Genomic DNA, 21170 nt, shown 5'->3' with positions numbered 1-21170 from the left:
TCGAGTGCACGTGTCCATTCCCCTTCACGTGTGTACGTGCCCAGTGCCCCAGAATCAGGGATTTTTCCCTTAACATTGGGGCAGCGCATGTGGCCTCTATACCATCATGCGGCAGTATGAGGCAACAAAGGGCCAAGCTGCCCCGGACCCCCTCAATTCTTTCTCACTGCCTGTGATCGGTAATCGGAGTGTGTTGGCTTGCTTCTGCAAGTTTATCCCCTTATGGGGAATCTCTCAGCTTTACTATAAATAGTTGGCACTTGTTAGTTGTTTAGATTAATATAAATTTCATTTATTATTTGTATTGTTTTATTGGTGCATCAGTTCCCCTTTTGTACAGGGCGCAGACCCCCAATACTAGGGTATGCCGTGATCTCCAGTGTTTAAGCCTCTGTGCCGGTAAGTTACCCTCATTCCACCTGCCTAAAGCGCCTCAGCAAGGGTCACATTAGGGACTGCTGCCAAATTTGCAGGGACTTTAAACCTCAAACGAAGAAAGACCGAGATGTAGGCTGCCCTGCATCTACCTTCTGAGCCTTACTGCTTGGGGCATGCAGCACAGGGCTCTTCAGCCTGGGTGCGGAATGCCTCTCCGGCCACTGTCTCGGGATGTCGGCACCAGTCCCCTTCCCCATGCCAAGGAGCTGATTTGTCCAAGGAGCTGAGATCAGTAAGTGCTCAGGAGGACAGAGGAAGGGGCCCTTTGGCAAGAGACGCTCCCCGTACCGACCTATTCGCATCAGGGCTCATCAGCTCTGGCAATTGATCCCTGCCATTGTACCAACTACTTCTGGGCAACAACATCTGCAACAGGAAAGTATCTCTGTACTAACGACGCCAGAGGCACATCTGGCCGCATGAGATCTACTCTGCCTTTGGGTGCCAGGCTCCCTGATGGTACAGGAGGCAACTCACTCGGTGACGGTGCATCCTCAGGCCCCAGGTACGGACTTGCCTGAAGCTAGTGAGTTGGCACTGCAGGGGGATAAAGCTTTCAACCATCTGGCGTTTTCTCAAGCAGTGCAGTCCTGGGATAAACCTACTTGGATATCTCAGAGCTACGTACCAATAGCTCCAGAACAGTGCACCTCGATCTTGGCACCGCTTGGTATGGCACCACTGTGATCGGCTGACTCAGGGTCTTGCTCGGAGCCTGAGGTAGGCTTTTATGCCCCTTGCTCTTGAGACAGATGACCGCACTCCTCTCCTCCGTCAAGGGAGGTACCCACCAGAGATACAGAGACACTCCAGAGAAAGGAAACCTTACTCATGGTTGGGGTCCTGTGCTGTACCAGTGGCCCTACTGGAACCCATGGGGCATGTTTCTAGTTTCCAGATCCTCCCTGGTTCCTCAGTCTCTTAGATCTCCTACCACGCTCCATGAGGAGTCCCAGGAGGATGTTTTCAGTACCAAGCAAAACGCTCAAGGCCGGCAAGCTTTGGAACATCCACCCACTACACTGCAGGAGGATAAGCCTCAGCCTCCTTTGCGTTCGTCCTCACCTGCTGAGACTGTAGCTCCTAGAGACACTTCACTGGTCCAAGATGACTACAGGGAGTACCAAGACCTTTTCGTAAGAGTGGCTTTGGTGAATTGGCCTTTGTTTTGGAATGAATTTCACCTTATTTGTGAAATAGAAATTATTTGCAAGGTAAATATTTTGTAAATTGCAGGTCCCCAGTATTCTGGTAGGGTCTGTCGTGTGGTCACAGAATGCATACGGACAAGGAGACTGGACCTTGATTTCTGCCCAGTTTCCTGCCTTCAGATGGTGTTACTGTCTCAGATGTGATGGTGCATTAGCATTTTCGGTGGAATGGGTTTCTCTGTTTGTCCACTGTGCACCACTTAATTTAGGCCCTGTGCTGGTGATTACTAATGTCTTTTTTACTTTGAAGTATCCTTTCACTACTGCAAGAATTACGGTTTATCGCAGAATGCCTGTGGAAAGAAGTGTCCATAGCATGGTCAAATGAGCACCCTTGACACAAGGCTTAACTGGTCCATAGATGCCTTGTGTTGGCCCTCTGCACAGAGGTGAATTTCAGCAAGGGTGCCATGCTTCTGTTACTGTGAATGTAACACCAACTCTGATTTAGGCACTAGAAATGAATGTTTGTCTCCGTTTATCTTTCCCAAACTTCTGGATCTGCTGCAGAGTGAGTTAACTGAAGGACAGGGGGTCCGGGCGAGGCTGGTGTTTCACTCCTGCGCTCTGATGTGGGTCACAAGTGAAAACGAGGGCATTGGGTTTCATTGTAACCTCTTCAGCCATTGCTTTAATCTGTCCCCAGTGTTAGACGTAACTGAGGCTGTGCCCTGCAGTTGCTGTGCTGTAACTCCCCCATGTGGATGCTGCGGGCATGAACTGAAAGGTTTCTAATTCTCATTAATGTAATCCTGTCTGAAGAGGATGATGGTAACGTGGAGTAGAAACCTTTCAGTTCGTGCCTGCAGCATCTGCACGGGGGAGTTACAGCACAGCACTTCAGTGCTGCAGTGTAGACAAGCCCTGAGTCTCTGCGCAGAAGAGAGGCCAGGAGTGAGGTGGGTTGTGAAATCCCCGGGACGAAATGTCACATGCTAACAGAGAGGAAACAGCATGGCTTAACATAAGCCATAGGAAAATGGATCTCACCAGGAAGAGGAAAGTTCGCGCCCTGGCTAGAAGTTTAAAGGGAGGAGCCCACGTTGTTCGCAAGCATCTTGCAATGAAGTCACTGTATGGGGCAGAGAGGGGTGTGTGTGTGTGAGAGAGAAGCAGCTGGTATTATGCATGGTTGTTATTCACTAATTGTCATCTGTCCTAACTTCAGTCGTAACCTGTGAGTTTCCTTGGACCATTCAAGCATCCCTCCCCCCACCAATGGGCTTGCTTGTGAATGGTGTATTTAGGGTGACCAGATGTCCCCATTTTTATAGGGACAGGCCTGATATTCGGGGCTTTGTCTTATATAGGCCCCTGTTACACACAGGCCCCTGTTACACACACACACACACGCGCGTGCGCGCATCTGTCACCCTTGGTGTATTTATCTGCTCCACACACACACACACACGCGCGCGCGCGCATCTGTCACCCTTGGTGTATTTATCTGCTCCAGCCTTCATCTCTGGGGAGTTTAATAAGAACCGATCTCTCATGATGGGAGCTGGGGTAGCCAGGGGAATGGTATTGCCAGACTCCCGCAAACTGGGATGCTGAATTAGATTCCTGTCCCATCATCTGCTAAAACTCCCAGGGACAGCTCTTGTGAATGCGAATCACACAGCGCTTCAAAGGAGACGGTCCTGCACCTTGCAGAGGAACGTGCCATAGAGGAACCCTGAGATCCATCTAGCTCTCTTTGGGCTGCCTGTCACCCCAGTATGTGACCACCTTCCATGTAAAATCGGTAGCAATTAGCAACATCCCTAAAGGACTTCACGGAGTCTCTGGCGCTTCTCCTTTGATGTGTGTTGAAGGAAGAAGGCATGCCAGGGTCATAGGAGAAACCCCTGTCTCCCATCCTCTGTTGCATAGCATGGGATGGCCAGCAGTATTCACCGGATACATCTCAGGCACTGCAATAAAACATAGAGCTGTGATGGCCTCTCAGATAGCTTGGCCCCGTATTAAGGCTTTAACTGTAAGACCATGGCCCCTTGGCTGGAAGGAGTGTCCCAAAGCCCCCTCCCTTTTATCTGCAGGAGTCTTCTTGCCCATAGTTTTATATTTTGTTTTGAGAAGATGATTTGGTGCTTATGAAAATGAAGGAGTGAAACACTCATTTGGGCGGGTGGTTAGTGCAGGCAGGCACCATAGATCTGCCATTGAGTCTCCATCCTGAGCTTCTGTCCCACCCATAAAGCAGAGACTGCTGGCATTGTGAGGCTTTTTTATTTGTTTTTGTGACATAGGCCAACTATTTTCTGGGGCTGAGAGCCACTGGCCGTTTTGTAGGGCCTGATTTCCTCACCCCCATCCTGTACCTTGTGTAGTCATTTACATCGGGGTAAAATACTGCTGTCTGGGTGGCACCTTTTCACACTCACTTTGCACAGGTGTTTGTGACTACACTCGTTGCAAGGCTGGGGAGAATCCAGCTCCAGATCTCATCAGGACTGTCTTTGAGATGAGAGGTTTCAGAGTAGCAGCTGTGTTAGTCTGTATCCGCAAAAAGAACAGGAGTACTTGTGGCACCTTAGAGATTAACAAATTTATTGCAGCATAAGCTTTCGTGAGCTACAGCCCACTTCGTTGGATGCATAGAATGGAACATATAGTAAGAAGATATATATACACGCGTGCGCGCGCGCGCACACACACAGAGAAGGTGGAAGTTGCCATACAAACTGGAAGAGGCTAATTAATTAAGGTGAGCTATTATACACAAAAGAATAAATGGACACAAATCTGACATCAGGAATCATAACATTCAAAAACCGTTAGGAGAACACTTCAACCTCTCTGGCCAGTAAAAGACTTAAGGTGGCAATTCTGCAACAGAAAAGCTTCAAAAACAGACTCCAACGAGAAACTGCTGAGCTTGAATTAATATGCAAACTAGATACCATTAACTTGGGTTTGAATAGAGACTGGGAGTGGCTGGGTCATTACACATATCGAATCGATTTCCCCATGTTAAGTATCCTCACACCTCCTTGTCAACTGTCTAAGTGGGCCATCTTGATTATCACTACAAAAGTGTTTTTTTTTCTCCTGCTGATAATAGCTCATCTTAATTAATTAGCCACTTAGTTTGTGTGGCAACTTCCACCTTCTCTGTATATATATGTGTGTGTGTGTGTATATATCTTCTTACTCTATGTTCCATTCTATGCATCTGATGAATTGCCACAAGTACTCCTGTCCTTTCTGAGATGAGAGGAGCTCATGTCCTAGCAGCCCTTCTGTGTCTCCCAGCGAACACGCCATCCATTCTGCACTGAACACCGGGCCTGTCTGTGCTGCTTTGTATGGTGGAAGCATCCAGCCACACGCATTCTGTTCTCTTCCCCGCTAAACCTGAGCAAGGCGTATGGGCTTTTAGCTTAGAATGTGGTAGAGGTTTGGGGCCAGTGTGAGTTGGTTCACGGGGTTTTAACCCCTTTATCCTGCACTGTCACTTATTCTAGTTCTAGCAGTTTTGCACTGTACGTACTATGCTGTCGTCCTTGTGTGGCTGCACTGCTGCTTCACCGGGGGGGCGGGGGGGGGTCCATTAGGAGCTGTGGAAGAGCAGTACCTCCTGTTTTCCCTTGAAGTGTGAACATCTCCTGCCCACTGGGACGTTGCCCGTTTCCAACAGCTGAATGAATGCAGCTTGCGAGGTTGCTCTATCACTGGTGTGTCTGGCACAATTACATGTTGCGACTTCGGTAACACACCCTAAGTCTTATCTATTTTGATATTAAAGGGGGATGGGAAATGAGCCTCGAAATGGCTTCTTCCCGTGCAATCCAGAGTCAGCTCTGCTGCAGTGACAGGCTGAGGCTACATAAGGCAAGTTAGCAAATTGCTTGGAGGCTTTACCAATTGCCCGAGCCGTAAGCCAGCGGCACCAGAAGCTGCGTGCCTGCCACCACAGGCAAAACTAGAGGCTGCAGCTGGATTGGGGCCCTGGGATTGTGGTTGTAGCTACATTTTTAGGATAGTTGGAATCTGGAGGGAAACGAACGAGTGAGGCTGTTTTATCTGGGGATTTACTTCCTTCCCATCCTCTAGCCCAGGGTAGGGTTTCCGACTTGATAAATATGCAAAATTGGTGCATTGCAGAATCAGTCTATCAGTTACTACTAACTCTGGCTTCAAGATCTGGCAGCTAGCCTAGCCCTCTTGATGGGTTACCCTGACCCTGAGAATGGGTTGACTAGTCAGCCAGTCTCAGCTGGGTATATTAACCAGGCAGGACTCAGAAGGCCTGATCCTAGTAAATGCTCAGCACCCTCAGCTCACTTGGATTTCAGCGCAAGCTGCAATTGTTCAGTGCCTCTGAGAATCAGGCCCACATGGGCAGTTGGCTTTTGGCTGAAGCTACCAATGGCTTAAGCCCAGACCTTTATTGTTACAGTGTGTTGGTTTTATTCAGTGCTGTGATTTTCCTCCCTCATGGCTGGCAGAAGCCTTCCCAGGTTGCATTGTGTTAATACCACTCCTCAGACCGTTGTGGGCACGTTTGTCCTATCACGGTATAAAGCTGCTGTTTGTTTCCTACGTCTCTCAGTTCAACCTGTAACTACAGCAGTGCCGTGCATTTGTTTTTTAAAGTCATGAAAAATCAATGTAGGCACATTACACTGGTTGCGTCCCTTGGCAGATTTCTTCACGATGCTTTGATTCACATGGCACTTACTAATATACTCCTTCACTGGCACTAGACACTCACAACGGGGCTGTGCCCATTTACAGAGAAGAAGCACCAGTTGCCTGTCGTCTTCGTGGGTATTAGCTATTTGCTCAGCATCCACCGCCTGCATCAGGGCAGTGAGCATCGAGTCAGGTTGCTGGCTCACTGTCTGTCTATGCTGATTATGGAGCAATTTAGTTTGTAGCCTAAACTCACGGGATGGAATTGAATCGGTTGCCACAATGGATGGAAAAGGCCAGATAAAAGGACCTCACCTCTGCCCGTGAAAGGAGAGAACTGTTGATAGATTAGTCCAAAAGACATCCTGGATATGAAACTGCTGCTACTCGAGAGGTGGATTAAATCCCAAATGGATATGTAGTTTTCAGTAAGTGAAGAATTTGAGTAGTTCTCCAGATTGCAAAGGGGATAATCCCTAGATGCCCTACTGGAGAAAATGCTGCAAATCAAGACTCTTCCCTAATTGCATTGGGCTAGAGGTTACAGCCTGCCCAGATCTCCATGCAAAACAAACTGAGCAGCGGAACCAAGAGCTGGGAGGGAGACTGAAGGTGTCTGTGCACTGTTACTTCCCAGAAGGATTTATTTAGTATGAGCTGCTGCTGGGATGTTTAGATTGCTCTTGGTTAGATGGAAAATGTTCTCTTGATTTGATAATGCAGAAGAGGATGTGATGGTGCCTTGCATCATGTGTGGTGGGAGTCTACTGTACAGTTGTGTTTCTGACACGGTTGAGATTATTATGGTTACTAGGGAAACAGAGCTTGAGCCAAAGATCCTGTTCTGGACAGTCTGAATCGGATGGAGAGCATCCAGCAATACATGCGATCTGCCACAGTAGGAATGGCAGTGTTCTGTCACGGCTAGGGCACAGAAACAGAAATCAGGACTCCTTGGGCCTATTCCATAGCACAGTCGCTGACTTTCTGTTTTGACTTGGGCAAGTCACTTGACTCCTCTATGCCTCAGCTTTCCCTCTGCAGAATGGAGGTCATTTCCTCACAGGATGGGATGTGAGGCTTAATGTTTGTAAAATGCTTGAGACCTTTGTACAAAAGACTGTGTATAAATACGCAGCATAGTTGGCCGTTCATGGCAGGCGAGCACATTGAAACCTAGAGAAGTACGCTTGCATTTTGACCATTCAAAGACTTAATTGAAACCGTTAGGGTAGCATTTTTAGAGCGTCTGCTCTGCAGATGTCATTAGAGAGGAATGTCCCTTTGATCTCCATAGGCTCATGGACCAGTGAGTATGCAACTTGCCTTTGGGTGGAATTACTGGGGAGCTAGCTCTTTGCAAGGCGGTGTTTGCGTTTTTCGTGATCTTAGATTTCTCGCCATACCCTAGTGCATTCCTGTTTCTCTGCTGTGGTATTTGTTAGACGGAGACTACGCTGAGACATGTTAGCTGGTATGTAATTATTTTCCATCTGTCCTGCAGCATTATTTGGGACGGAAACTGGCTTATCTGTATCCTCAAATGTTAAGAGAGATTCATTCCCTGTATTTAAAGGGCTTCCTAGTTTTAGGAATTGTTCCAGTTTCTCAGCTTGATTAGTTAACTTATTAGGGGCGGGGAGCGAGAGGGAGCGAGACCATCTCTAATTTAATTTAATATGACCCCAAAGGGAACAAACTCGCAGTGATCAATACAGCCTTTCTTTCTAATGGATGGCACTACCATAGTAACATTCAGCGCCGCCTCTCTGGTGTCTGGAATCGCTTCATTCAACCTACATGGTTTCCTTTTAAAAAAAAAAAAAAAAAAATGAAAAAAGTGGCTATGATATAAACTGTTGCTGAGGTAACAAGGGTACAGGGGAGGGAGTTTTATCCCCCCCTTCCATACAGAAGCAGGGAAGTTGGCGGTGGGGGGGAAGAGTGTGCTGCAGAGAATCATGGGAGGTTTCATTCTCGACTCCTAATTCCTTTCTGCCACTGCTGCCAGATGTTGCAGTTTCTCAGGGTTGTGTGGATCTGCTTGGTAACTTTCAAAGCATCCGGCGAGAATCCTAGCGAACTGAACTGCTCCAACCATGACCTGTGCAGGGACTTGGCGTGCAGGCTCCGTTCTCCGGAACAAAAGGAAACTGGCGATTTGGCTTTAAGCTCCGAGAGGTGCAGAATGGAAAGGCCTGTGTGCACATTTTTCAACAGCTAAGTTAAAATCTCTCCCTTCTCGGACGGATACAAAAGCTCTAGGATTCTTTTCGTTTGCCTTTTTTTCCACCCTAACCATGGGATGTCTGTACTCAGTACCGCAAGAGGACCTGACTCTGGGGAGGTGAGTCAATCTTCCCGATCAAGCAATCTGTAGATCTTAATCCCAGGACCCCATCTCTCTCAGGAGCTACATGTAATTGTGTATTGATCTCCCTGCTGAACTCTGAGGGCAGGAAGAGAAGAGGAAAGGAGGTTCTGCCTAAACTGCTACTCAGACTGAGAAGTACGAGAGACTGCTCTCTGTCCAGTGGGACGGAGTGTATACAGGGCAGTTTCTGTTTTTTTCTGACTCAGAGCGCCATCTGGACCTAGGATCTTGTGCTGAAAAATACGTACAAGTTAGTGCCATTGGGGGTCCTAAGGAGGAATATTTTGGGGGCCCCCCCACACAATACATACTAATAATAGGGGGACCTCTTGAGCTGCTCCAGGCCCTAAGCAATTGCTTAATCTGCTTATGCTTAGTGCCAGCTCTGCAAGTTGGTAACTAAACAAGACCGCTCTGCTGGGAGGCTGCTGCCTTGGGAGTTTGGGATGTGGATGGTTATGATCTGGAGACTTCCAGACCCTCATCGGGCTGCGTTGGCGTTTCTCTCTTTTGAACTGTTGGCTTTAAACTCAAACAAGAGACAGAGTCAGAAGGAGGTTCTCTACATTCTTGGATGTTGGTAGGAAGAGTGAGAGAAGCATAGTCTGTATAGTTGTATATTTTAAAGATGTAGGTTAAGTTAACACCCCCTCCCTCTGCCTTGTTTCTCGCTTGTGGTACAAACTATACCGTAGACTATTAGAAATAAAAGAGCATTGTACATATTGACTGTACTTTTCACCCCTTAGGTTTACTGTTTTGGTTCGCTCTCCTTTTGGGGCAATGAAAATAGACTTCTGGTATGGCTTTTATCATCCATTTCTGTTCATTTTCACATTCAGGTTCTCATGGTCTATCAGGGTGCTGCAGTGGGTTGTAAAAACCAAAACCTGTTGTCTTTAATTTGTTTGGTGTTTATGGAGCGCCCATCACCACAATAGTTAAACGCTAGATGAGTGTGTATCTAAATAAGATACACAATCTACATACTGTGTATGGAAACATATTTTCTTTTGGTTTTAAGTTGTGTAACTGCTTCTAACAACCTAATCCCCTGATGGTTTTCCCTTAAAATTGGTCTAGTACAGCTGCTGTGTAAGTTACAATGTCTACGTGGATCTATCATTGTCTGACGCTGGTTTCTTCTAATCGGTTAGACCTCCTTGCACAATTCTCTCTCCCCTGACACCTAACCTGTAGCTGCAAGGGACTTATTTCTTGCAAAGAGAACAGGGTCCAGTCAGAGCCTAGTGAGGGGAACTGTAGCAGTTCATTATTTTGGGGTGGGGAGAGAAGGCCTGGAGAGAGATTTATTTAAAGCCCTCTTTGTGCTGGGGATGTGCTCAGACACATTCTCTGGGATCCCTCCTTCGGGGCCGCACGGGTTAGGAAACTGTTAGCGAACTCTGCACATTCTCACACGATCAGAAGCCAAAACCTCTTGTTTTTGCCCAGAGGCTCCTCTCTTCCCACGGGAGACCCAGCCTCGCATTCTTCCACCGTGAAAGGGAAATGGGAACGTGTCCCATGCTCCTCGCTTCCTGCGTGCTGCTAAAGCCCCATGCGGTGAATGAGAGTGAGCAAACGGCTGGCACTCATCCTTCTGTCTGGGAAAAGACTATAGTGAGAGAGCCACCACCTCTCCTAGGGTTCCTGGGACCGGATCACGGTCTCATATAGTTTATTTCTATTCACTTCCAGAGTCATCTTGGTTGCTTTCACCAGTGTCACCCTTGTGAGACCAGTGCAGTTGCACTGGTGTGACTGAGACCTTGTTTATACTGTCTTTCTAGCCACTAATGACCCTAGCGTAGACACAATTTGGACTGGGGGAGTTTGTCCCTGTTTCAAAGTGGAGCAAGCTGCACTGATACAAATTGGACTATGCTAGTATAAATTGTGTCTATACCAGGGGCCTGCATCAGTGGCTGAAATCCCTGTGTAGACAAAGCCTGAGAGGAGACTTTAGCCCTCAGATGGCAGCAACCTGCTTGCAAGGGACTTTTGGTAGCTCTGATCAGTAATCAGTCTCCCCAGAAGCACAGCTCTGTTCCAAGGAGGTCTCCAGGTGTTTGGTTCTTAGGGTGCATCTTCACTGTGACGAAAGACCTGCAGCTGGCTCGGGTCAGCTGACTTGGGCTGCAGGACTATAAAATTGCAATGTAGCCATTTGGCCCTGCGAGCCGAAATCATCTGACCCAGGCTCTGACACTTGGTGCTGTGGGTTTTTTTATCACAGTGTACACATACCCATGGAGGTGGCCCTGGTTCGTTCTGTGAGCAGAGCAGCCGTGTTCCTTCACATCCAGTCCCCAGCTCAAGCGGTAACCACAGGACACAGGCTTGTCCCAGAAGCTTTGTAATGAGGGGCAGCTGCGCCTGTGGGCCGATGTGCCTGCTTTCTGAGTCAGATGTGTTTAAAATGTACTCTGTTCTAATGCTAAGCGGATGAAAGAGCATCCCTTTACTGCCTCTGGAGAGAAGCAAGAAGTTCATCCTTCCCTTCTCTTGTCCTGCGTTCTCCTCAGCCCTGCCCCATGGATTGCGTCAGCAAGGGGATATCGGTGCGGGGCAGTCATGAGAACCCCGTAGGATAATGAATCTCAGAACAGATCATTTCAGCCAAGAGGTGGGAAAGGACGTTTGAAGGGACTTGGGTGGAAATCCATCTGAATTGGAGGCCTGTGTTGAGCCGCAAGGTTCCACGCTTGCGTCACATTGAGGTTTGCCCGAGACGGGGCGGGAATTCCGGGGAGCTGTGCAAACTGAAACGTCTGTTCAGCTTGTTGGCTGGATTTTGAGATGAAGAAACCCTGCGACTGACCAGCCGGGGTCCTCGAGGCTTCCTGAACGTAGGGACTGCCAAACCAGAAGAGAATAATTGCACATCTAGTCTGGTAGCATGTCTCCAGCAGTGGTCATCGCCTGCCGCCCACCGGTGCAGCGCCGGTGGGAGAAGGAGAGCTTATTCCCAATCCCAGACTGGGGATCAGCTTTTACTCACGCCAGGTCTATACTAGGCGCACTTTGCTGGTACAGTTATCCCAGGCCCCCATCCTTGCTGAGTGAAGCAAGCTAGGCTAGCAAAAGCACGGTGTGATCGATAGAACTGTGTCTGCCAGCACAGCTGTCTCTGTCAGGGATGTCTCCCCATCACACCTCTGACTGATCTGGGTAGACCATCCAAAGTTGGTAGTGCGGATCTGGACTTAGAAGCATGAGGAGTAGCAACCCCTTCTAGTCTGGATCCTCGCAAGCTTAAGTGCAGATGCTGCTTTTATTCATATAGATGATTAATTGTTGTTGTTTTTTAATTCTTTCTCCACTCGAGCTCTTTCTTCCTGTTGCAGTGAGTTGAGTGGTTAATGTTGCATAAAAGCATTTCGATTGTTTCCTTTGTGTAACTTCACTGAGTGCCTTCTGGGGCTGGTTAAACAAAAACATTCGATTGAGCGTCTCTGTGCAACTTGCTGTGTTTACAGACGTCTATCCGAGCTCTGCTTTCTAGATTAAATAGTCCTTGGGCTAGAGTTACAAAGGGATTTAGGTGCTTGAAGACGCAGCTGGGCGCCCAGAGGGATTTATGAAAGCGCCAAAGTGAGTTAGGCACCTGACTCCCATGGGCGCCCCAACCCCAGTGACTGATTATTTCTGCTGTCCTTCTCTGTCTGTCTCTTGTGGCCAAAGTGGAAGCACCACTGCTCAAGGCGAGGGTGTACTCATGGATTCATAAAGCAGTGATGTAATCTCAGTAGCTAGGGCAATTAAACCAAGAAAATAATCGAGATGGGGAACAGTGTCTGGGAGAGAGGGAGCGTCACTGTTTGCTGTGTGTTCTTGGTTTCCAGTGACGGTAGCTTGTGAAGATCAAGGAGGGAACAGAAGTAGTCAGGCCCTACCACCGTGAAGAGGTTTATGCTTCCAACATAAGTGTTTCAGTCTCAGTCCATAGCCCAGTGTCCCCCAGTCTGGGGGAGGCACAGGGGAGCAGAAGGCTCATGTATCGCCTGCAGCTAATTCAATAGATCGTTTTGTAATCCTGAGTCTTGTCTGCATGTTACGGTGGGGAGCTTAGGACGGGGAAACAGGTGGGTGTGTGTGTGTGTGTAAATTACTGCCCATCTCCTTTTGGGGCTGACTTTCCCCTCCCCTTCCTTCCCCACCCATTGGTCTCCCCAGTACATGTCACTTTGCGGATCATCCAACTGCCAGTGCTCTTGGAGTGGGCTGATCTCATCTCTCAGGGTGGTGAGGGAAAGTCCTCTCTGCTCCATCACTCCCGTCCTGCTCCAAGTTCCATGTAGGTAGGATCTCAGGGTTGTTAATGCACCTGGGCCCTTGTGAATGGCAGCGGGACATGTTCACCAGGCTGTTCCCCTCTGTAGCCTTATCCCGCCTCTGTGAAGCAGATCTCTTCCCTAGCCATGTGTAGCAAGCTCCTGCTCCACGCTCTCAGACTGCCCCATTCTGCCTCTCTTCGGATTACACATCAACTGAAAGGGAGGCCTTTGCTGTCTTTCAGAACATCCTCGGTGAGGGAGACCAGCTTCGTTGAGAAGATGAAGAAAACAGTGAGTTTTTCTTTCTCTTTTCTGAGGCTGTGGAAGGAGCAGGTTCTTCCTGTTCAGCCAGTGTGGAGGGGATGGAGGCCTCTTCCTTCCCTATGGTGAGAGAATTGCCTTTCCAATTCCTGCCACTGTTCATGGCACTCTGGGGGGCTGGGCCGCTTCTTGTGTGAGTTACTAGACCCCTCCAGCGCTAAAGAAGCAGGAGCTGCTTAGCAGCTGAGCTGTCTAGCTAGCATCAGCAGGGAGCTGCTGGGAGATGGATTCGGTCCTGCTACTAATGAGCATCTTTGTGCAGTACCTGAGTTCTGGAAGGCTAGTCAAATTAAATAAAAGGGAGAGCGGGAAATCAGGGCTGTTTCTCTGCAGATATCCTTTTGTACTAGACAGATGAAATCTGCCTCTTTGAAGAGAGAGGTAATTCAGGTGAGGGCTTAGCAACAAAGGGAAGTGTAATGTGAGGTTGGGGTCAGGAGGAAACTGGTGAAATTCCTTAAACTCCCTGGCTGATCATTATTTGTGGTAGCACCGGCTAGGTGGTTTCCAAATGCGTCAGAATGACCAGTTTCTGCTCGAAGGAGTTCCTATTCAAAGGAGCTGTTCTCCAGTCACACACTGTTCATCGCTCCCCAACCCCCTCACAGAATAATAACGTAGCAGGTTTTTTTAGCAGGTTTCCACGGTGGATCTCAAAGCACTGTGTGAGCAGTAGTTTAGCCTCCCAGTCCCAGTGCGTAGGTATTGCACAGAAGCCCAGAGATGTGATTTGCCCAAGTTTGTGTCAGAGCCAGGAATAGAATCCAGGACTCCTGACTCCCGGTCCTTTCCTTTAACCATGACAACACCCTCCTTGCTCCTGAACTCCAGTTACTGGCCAAATTAGCAACTCGTGTGTAACTGGGTCTCTGTCTTTCCAGGGGCGAAACATCGTGGTGTTTTATGGTTCCCAGACTGGTACAGCAGAGGAGTTTTCCAACCGCCTTTCCAAAGATGCCCATCGGTATGGCATGCGAGGCATGTCAGCGGACCCCGAGGAGTATGATATGGTAAGTTAAACTTCGCTTCACACAGCATCTTTACTCTGTTATCGAATTCCATGCGTGCGAAGGGTATGTAAGTGGTGCCTGCGACACGCGGGCATGCTGAAGGGATGTGTTATTAATTAACAAAGAAGGGGATGAGCTGTTAGCATTGGCTGCTTGCAGCAATTAAGTAACTGTGGGCCCAGTAAGATACGGCACAGGGATGAGGAATGTGTCCTTGAACCATTTAGTGCTAGCAAAATCAAGGGCCTTAGCCCCTGGAGAGTGACGTGCTGCTTCTTGTGGGAACAAGGAAGGGGTCACCAGCTGCGTTACAGAGTTATTCCAAAAAGGGGAGCAATCGTGAACTGAACCAACCATTTTTAGGGTCCCCCAAAGAGCCAGACTTTCCCGTCTGCTGGGAGGAGAGATTGGGCCAATGGATTTCTCCCTTTCTGGCAGTGGGACTGGGGCAGGGCCGTGAGCCGCCGAGCTTGGGTGTGCTCTGGGGCTTCAAGCAGGTTCTTGGCTTGATTGTGCCGAGAGCAGGAGCTGAACAGGGCAGATCATGCCGGGCAGTGAAAGGGTGGGAAAAGCAGGAAGCTGTTGTGGGCCATTGGGAAAGAATGAGCTAGCCGCCTCTGGAGAGCTCGCCCGCTCTGGTTCGTGTTCCTCCATTAGCTGAACTGAGACCTCTGTGACCTCGGCATGCCAGTCAGATGTGCTACTGAAGAGTATAGAGAATAATAGCTGCTTACAAAGTGAAGTGAGCCAGAAGCTTCTCTTCTGAGGCCTGGCTGGGTAGGAGGCCACCTTGCTCTGGGATCTGAGTCAGAGAGGAACTTCTCTCCGAAGAGGAATTGGACCTCATACTCTTAGAACCAGTGGGTGAGAGAAATCTCTCAGCTGGGGCCAGAACCAGTGCTCCAAAGTCCTTGCAGATGTTCCACCACCTCTGTATCACGGAGGACACCTCGGTTCTGGTGATCTGATAGGTCACCTTTACCCTGGGAATCTGTCGCCAGGCAACCTGAAGGGTTCTGAGGTGCTATCTCTTCGATTAAACATTGGCCTCACCACTCGTAGCCTGTTCAGAATATTCCTTGGTGCTTTCCTGAAGAGTAAGAGTGTTAACCGCAGTGTCCTGGCCGCAATCCTGTTGGTTAACAATGCGAAGTAACACCAGACAATTGCCACATTGCACACCAGAGGCAGTTGCATTTTAGTGGTGGTGATGTGAACCTCCCCTCGCCATAATAACGTTCACAATGATTGCTTTGGGATCCCTGAAGTTGAGAAGTGTTACATAATGTAAGGAACTTAATCTCTCTGGCCTTGTTTCTAGTCTGATCTGAGCCGCCTCTCTGAGATTGACAATTCCTTGGCCGTGTTCTGCATGGCTACGTACGGAGAGGGTGATCCAACAGACAATGCCCAGGATTTCTATGACTGGCTGCAGGAGACTGATACTGACCTGACTGGTCTCAAATTTGCAGTAAGTAAACCAGCTCTGCGTTACTGCTTATGCCTGATTTAGGCATGAAAGTCCCCCATGCATATGCCCAAATCAGACATGAACTTGCAAACTGAGATTGCATGCTCACTTGTATGCCTTGCATCCATGCCTTGCATGTCTATGTCAGGGGCGCACCATTGTGTGCTGCACGTTTGCAAACATGGTTCTGTGTGCTTTAAAAATGACTCATGACTCCCTCCTTCCCCCTGCATCATGAAGGATCATTGAGTCCATATTGCGGCAGACGGCGTCTAGCATGCACTTGAATGCGAAGGCTGTAACTAAGTTACAGGCTACTGTTATTGTTTAGCAGGCTAATTGGACAGCCTTAGGCCAGATATTCTCCTGCAAATTAGGTCATTCCAAGAAGCATATCATTTCTTTCCTGTATTTAAATTTAATAATCGCTGAGATGGAACTGTCTTACCTACCTCCCCTGCAGATTTCCTGGGCTGGGTGGTACCCAGAATTGCAAAGCATGAGATAATCCATTGCTTGGTCTCCAGATGAGGTAGTTTCACCCCAGTGGGGGTATAACATATGGTACAAAGACGTCCATTGCTGACAATGGAATGGAAGGGATGGTAGATTAGAGAGCTGGATATTGATGAAAGATGTAGAGCCAAGTGCTCTGTTTGGCCCCGAAGAGGTGCCACTTCCCTCACTCTGTCCCACTCATGTGCCTGAACCAGTGTGGCCTAGTGGACAGAACTCCAGACTGGGACTCAGGAGACCTGGGTTCCATCCCTGGCTCGACTGGCCTGTGGGGTGACCTTGGGCGAGTCACTTCCCTGCAACATGCCTCAGTCTCCCCATCTGTAAAATGACCACCTTTGCAAAGCACTTTTGAAATCTACTGATGAAAAGTGCTATGAAAGAGCAAGGTGGTGGTATTCAGATTATTTATAATGGGGGAGAGGACAGTTCAGACTCATGGCTCATTCAGTGCTGGGCCTCTTTCTTGAGGCTTCTCAAAAGGAGCCAGTTTGGGGGTGCTTTTTAGTACGGTTCTGTCCCTCAGGAACTGAAACCCCCAGCTCACTTCAGAGAACACCAGATAACCAGCAGATGGGGACAGCTTTTGGTCACTGTGGAGCTGGGCTGAATTTGAACCAGTGACCTACAATAGTGGTGAAAGGTTATAGCCACAGAAAACCTACCTCCTTAGCCAGCCAGAGCCCTCCAAATGGGCTCCCCGACTCCTTTTGATAGAGACTTTATATGTTTATAGCCATCCTCTTTGGCGTGAGGTTTTTGAATTAATGCATTGACTTCGTCTGATTGATTGACTGTCGTTCCCTTCCAGGTGTTTGGGCTGGGCAACAAAACTTACGAGCACTTCAACGCGATGGGGAAATACGTGGACAAGAGGCTGGAGCAGCTTGGAGCCCAGCGGATATTTGAGCTCGGCATGGGAGATGATGATGGGAAGTGAGTAGAGTTGGATGTTTGGTTTGAGCATTGGCTGGCTCGGAGCAAGCACAGAAGAAGAGACCATATTGTGTGTGTGTGTCTATATAAAACGTATGGGGGCTAACGTTCTGCTAACTAGCATATGTACCTGGCAGGGACTGGCTGGGGGCTAGGATGTCTGCTGAATTGGGAAGTGGGCTTTACGTCCTCACTGGGGCAGAGACCTGGGGGATTGCTGTTCGGTTCAGAGTCACGTCGTTTGCCAGATCCCTTGTGCATCAGGAGCTGTTTTCATAGAGGCAGTGGGGTGTAGCTAAAATTTTTTAGCTTTCAAGCGTATAAACTAGCTGGACCCCCTGTGTCTCTCTCAACCCCCACGTCCATCTCTGCCTGACGCACTGCTGTTACTGTAGCTTTTGATTTGCTTTTACATGCACGGGTGCAATCGCTCCGGCGATTATCCCAGCCAATGGAAACTTGCCTTAGCCCAGAGCTTGCCTTAAGTGTTCTCTGTCTGAAGTTAAACATGTTCAATAAAATAAAGGCCTCCTGAAACCTTGACTGATCTTTCTAGATAATGCTGCCTGCAGACTCCCCACCTGGGCCTCTGATCTTATTAGTGAGGGTCAGGTGTAGAGAGGAAACCTCTGGAGGAAAAACCCAGAAGTGCAGAAAGCATTGCTGTACATTCTTCTGTGTGAACTGGAGTTCACCAGTATCGCGTCGGCACCCTCTTGTATGGCTGCTGCCTGAATCACTGATGATATTGCTGAAGTGGAGACATGGCCCGGGTCTGAATGTGAATTCGTCATCCTAGCTCCCTAGGGTCCAGCTAAAATTAGTTATTTCGTGCGTGAACTAGAGGAGGGCAGGTACGGAGGGGTGCACCGGGTGTGGGAGGAGATATTGCGTTGGGGCCTCCCTGCAGTTTGCTTCCGGAGCACCCCTCTGGCTGGCTGTCCAGGACGTGGCATTGACACTGCTACTTCTCTCCTGCCCTGAACAGCCTGGAAGAAGACTTCATCACTTGGCGTGAGCAGTTCTGGCCGGCAGTGTGCGAGCACTTTGGCGTGGAAGCTACCGGAGAGGATTCCAGGTAAGTGTGGGAGCAGGGGAGATACCGGCATTGATTTTTTTGCAGAAATCCCAAGTGAAAATTGGCATTTTGGCATCCAATCCCCATCCAGGCCTGAGCTGGTGTCTGCTTTTCAAAGAGCAAAGACTCACCCCATTGAGACTTAAAAGTAGCGAGAAACCTTAAGTAGATTCACCCTTGTAAATGAAAGAGGGTGCAGTCCAAACATCCCTACGTCCTGGGCTAAGTGACTCCAGATCAGAACTTTTTTGGTTCCATTTGCCGAGTTCACTTCTCCATGGCACAAAACTCTTTATAAATAGTTGTCAAGTTGTCAACCTGGTGATGAGTCCAGTGATGCTGCTGCTGTTTCTCTGGTCTCCCTCTTGTGTCTCACTAGGCCATCTTCCAGGCGCTGCCCTACCCCATTTATCGTGGTCTGATAAAATACTTAGATCATCTGCCAAAGTGAGCCTGGGCACCAACATGTCACGCTGAATACTGATTGAATGTAGTCTAGAACCATATCTCTCCCTGTAGTTCATAAACTGTAGTTCATAAATGGGGACCGTTTGTCTGACAGCCTAAAGCTGATGAATTTTGTGTCGATTAACAGCTCGGGAGCAAAGTCCCGCAAAGATCGTTTTCCAATGAGTCATAAAGGGTTCAGCAAATATCAGCACTTAGTGAACATTGTTTTTCCTTTGGAAGCTTCCCCCGGTAGCTCTGGCCCTGATCTCTTCTGAGTAAGCTGAGGGTTGTGCCAAATTACTAAGTGTTTTTTGTGATGAGGCCTATGGTCTCTAGGCCATTAGACCGAGACCTCCAAACTTGTGGTATGTGTGACCTAAGCAGCTTTGACCAGCATTTTTGAAGCTTAAAATGCTAAAATAACCCATCATGCCGCTACTTCCCACCACTTCCAAAAGTGCTTTCTCTGCATAGGGCCTTTGACTGGGAAAAGAGGGTTATTGATTACACCCAGCAAATCAGATGCAACACATTGTCCAAGGTGTGTTCGGTGGTTCACAGCTGCCTCCTTTCTCTCTTTCTCCAGCATCCGTCAGTATGAGCTGGTGGTCCACACAGACATCAATATGAACAAGGTCTACACTGGCGAGATGGGCCGGCTGAAGAGCTACGAAAGCCAGAAACCGTAAGTACCAGATTATCCCAGGTAACTTTGGCTGAGAGTGGTCAGTGCAGAAAAGTCAAGGAGCATGTCCTTCAAAGCCTAATATTAAATGCTCTGCTGGAAGTTGTCATTTCCCTACCATGGCCTCCTAAAATCCCCGCCAGTGCTTAGACCATAAACTCTTTGGGGCAGTCTCTTGTATTATGTGTGTACAGTACGTAACACAGTGGGACTCTGATTGGGGCCTCTAGGTGCCACCTGGATAATGAGGACTAATACAATGGTGATGAAAAGTCAGCTATATTAGACATGCTGTTGTAGACTTCGGCTTTTGAATTTAGCCAGTGCTGTTTAAGGCCACACTAGGAATTAAGTTGTTCCTGCATGGCCATGCCATTGTATATACAAAACCCATGTGCAAAGGCTTATTCTGCCTGCATTACATTGTCTGTGTGGGCATATTTTGCAGATTAAACCCCACTATTTGAATGTGTGGCTGTAAAATACCCGAGTTGAGATTGAGAAACAAAAGTCGTGTTCCACAGTGACCTGATGGAAATGCTGCTACTGACTTTCACCTAGAACTTTGGGACGCTCTTCTCTCCTGTCTCATTCCCGAGCCCTGATTTAGTTTCCAAGAAAAAGCATTGAGACAAATGACAAATGCATTGGCGAGGTCAGAGCAGAGCCACGAATATGGTTGTAATGAAAGGTTGAGGCCTGGGAGGAAGTCTAAGGGGGAAGCCAGCTGTCTTCTGCAGGGGAGAGGCCTCAGTTTCATGTAGGACAGAAGAAGGAAGAAAGAGATCACTTGGGTTAAGTATCAGGAATAACCATAAGGATCAAGCTGCCAAGGGAGGCTCTGCCTGGATAGTCAAGGCTAGACACCCATTCCTTAGGGACGGTGTAAAGATAATGAAATCAGTCCTGTTGAACTGCAGCGTGATGGAGGGGTAAATGTCCCAGTAGAGGGCTTCTTCAGATCCAACTGATCCGATCTAGTTTTTCATGCTACCAGGAGGAGCCATTTTGGGCTAGTGAGAGAGATTACTGATGCATCTTCTAATACTGTGTCAGTTTACAAGATTGCATTGTACTAACTTTCAACTCATTTAGGGGGGTGGAAGAAGAGAGGAAGGGTGGCGCAGTGGGTTAGGCACTAGACTGTGACTTGAGAGACCAGGGTTCAATTTCCTGCTCTGCCACAGACTTTGTGTGTGACCTGGGGCAAGTCACTTAGTCTCTCTGTGCCTCAGTTTGTCACCTTTAAAATTGGGATAATAGTACTGCCCTAATGGGGTTTGGTAAATACGTTAAAGATTGGGATGTGCTCAGATACTACAGTTATAGGGGCCATATAAGTACGATAGATGAAGGGGGTGGAAGGAGCTTCCAAGCCATAGCCCTCTCTTAGCTGCCCTTCTGGAATAGCAGTTCCTGAACTCAGTGTGTTATGAAATACCCTCTGCTCCCTTGAGTGTAGAAGGCCAGTGAGGAAAAACCATGTGACGCTCTCAGAAGATCCATGCACATGTTGCAATGTCTATTGAAACGTGCTCCAGAGAGGGTGGGGACAGCGTCACCAATTTGCAGACAGATAATAGAAACCAGCGCTTGGCACAGAACCTGGAAGGACAAAACCCCATGAAAAGTCCATTGCATTTTCCCTGCGGTGTCTGTTAACCTTCAGAGGTTTGGCCCTGTAAAGCCGCGAAGCTGCGATCCAACAGAAAGTCCTCTGATACCAGGTGCAAGGTCACCCTCTGCATTCTCTCAGTAA

General features: G+C 48.4%; 1 protein-coding gene across 5 annotated transcripts in view; it reads left to right on the top strand.

Moving 5' to 3' along the window:
• The window catches only part of POR (cytochrome p450 oxidoreductase), a 58555-nt gene that overhangs the window by 23926 nt on the left and 13459 nt on the right, over positions 1–21170 (top strand). For 4 of the 5 annotated variants that reach the window (XM_074974777.1, XM_074974775.1, XM_074974774.1 and 1 more), the window contains 6 exons: positions 13187–13235; positions 14147–14275; positions 15597–15746; positions 17074–17198; positions 18187–18276; positions 19313–19411. In XM_074974777.1, the coding sequence (XP_074830878.1) occupies positions 13187–13235; positions 14147–14275; positions 15597–15746; positions 17074–17198; positions 18187–18276; positions 19313–19411 (642 nt within the window). Of the gene's footprint in view, positions 1–8331; positions 8638–13186; positions 13236–14146; positions 14276–15596; positions 15747–17073; positions 17199–18186; positions 18277–19312; positions 19412–21170 lie in introns of those variants that run through there. The other variant, XM_074974778.1, reaches the window with a different exon arrangement.

This window comes from Natator depressus, chromosome 17 (assembly GCF_965152275.1).
Source record: "Natator depressus isolate rNatDep1 chromosome 17, rNatDep2.hap1, whole genome shotgun sequence".
In the NCBI taxonomy this organism is placed as follows: domain Eukaryota; kingdom Metazoa; phylum Chordata; order Testudines; family Cheloniidae; genus Natator; species Natator depressus.
The sequence above is the reverse complement of the archived record's forward strand: the minus strand, read 5'-3'. Positions and strand labels throughout refer to the sequence as shown.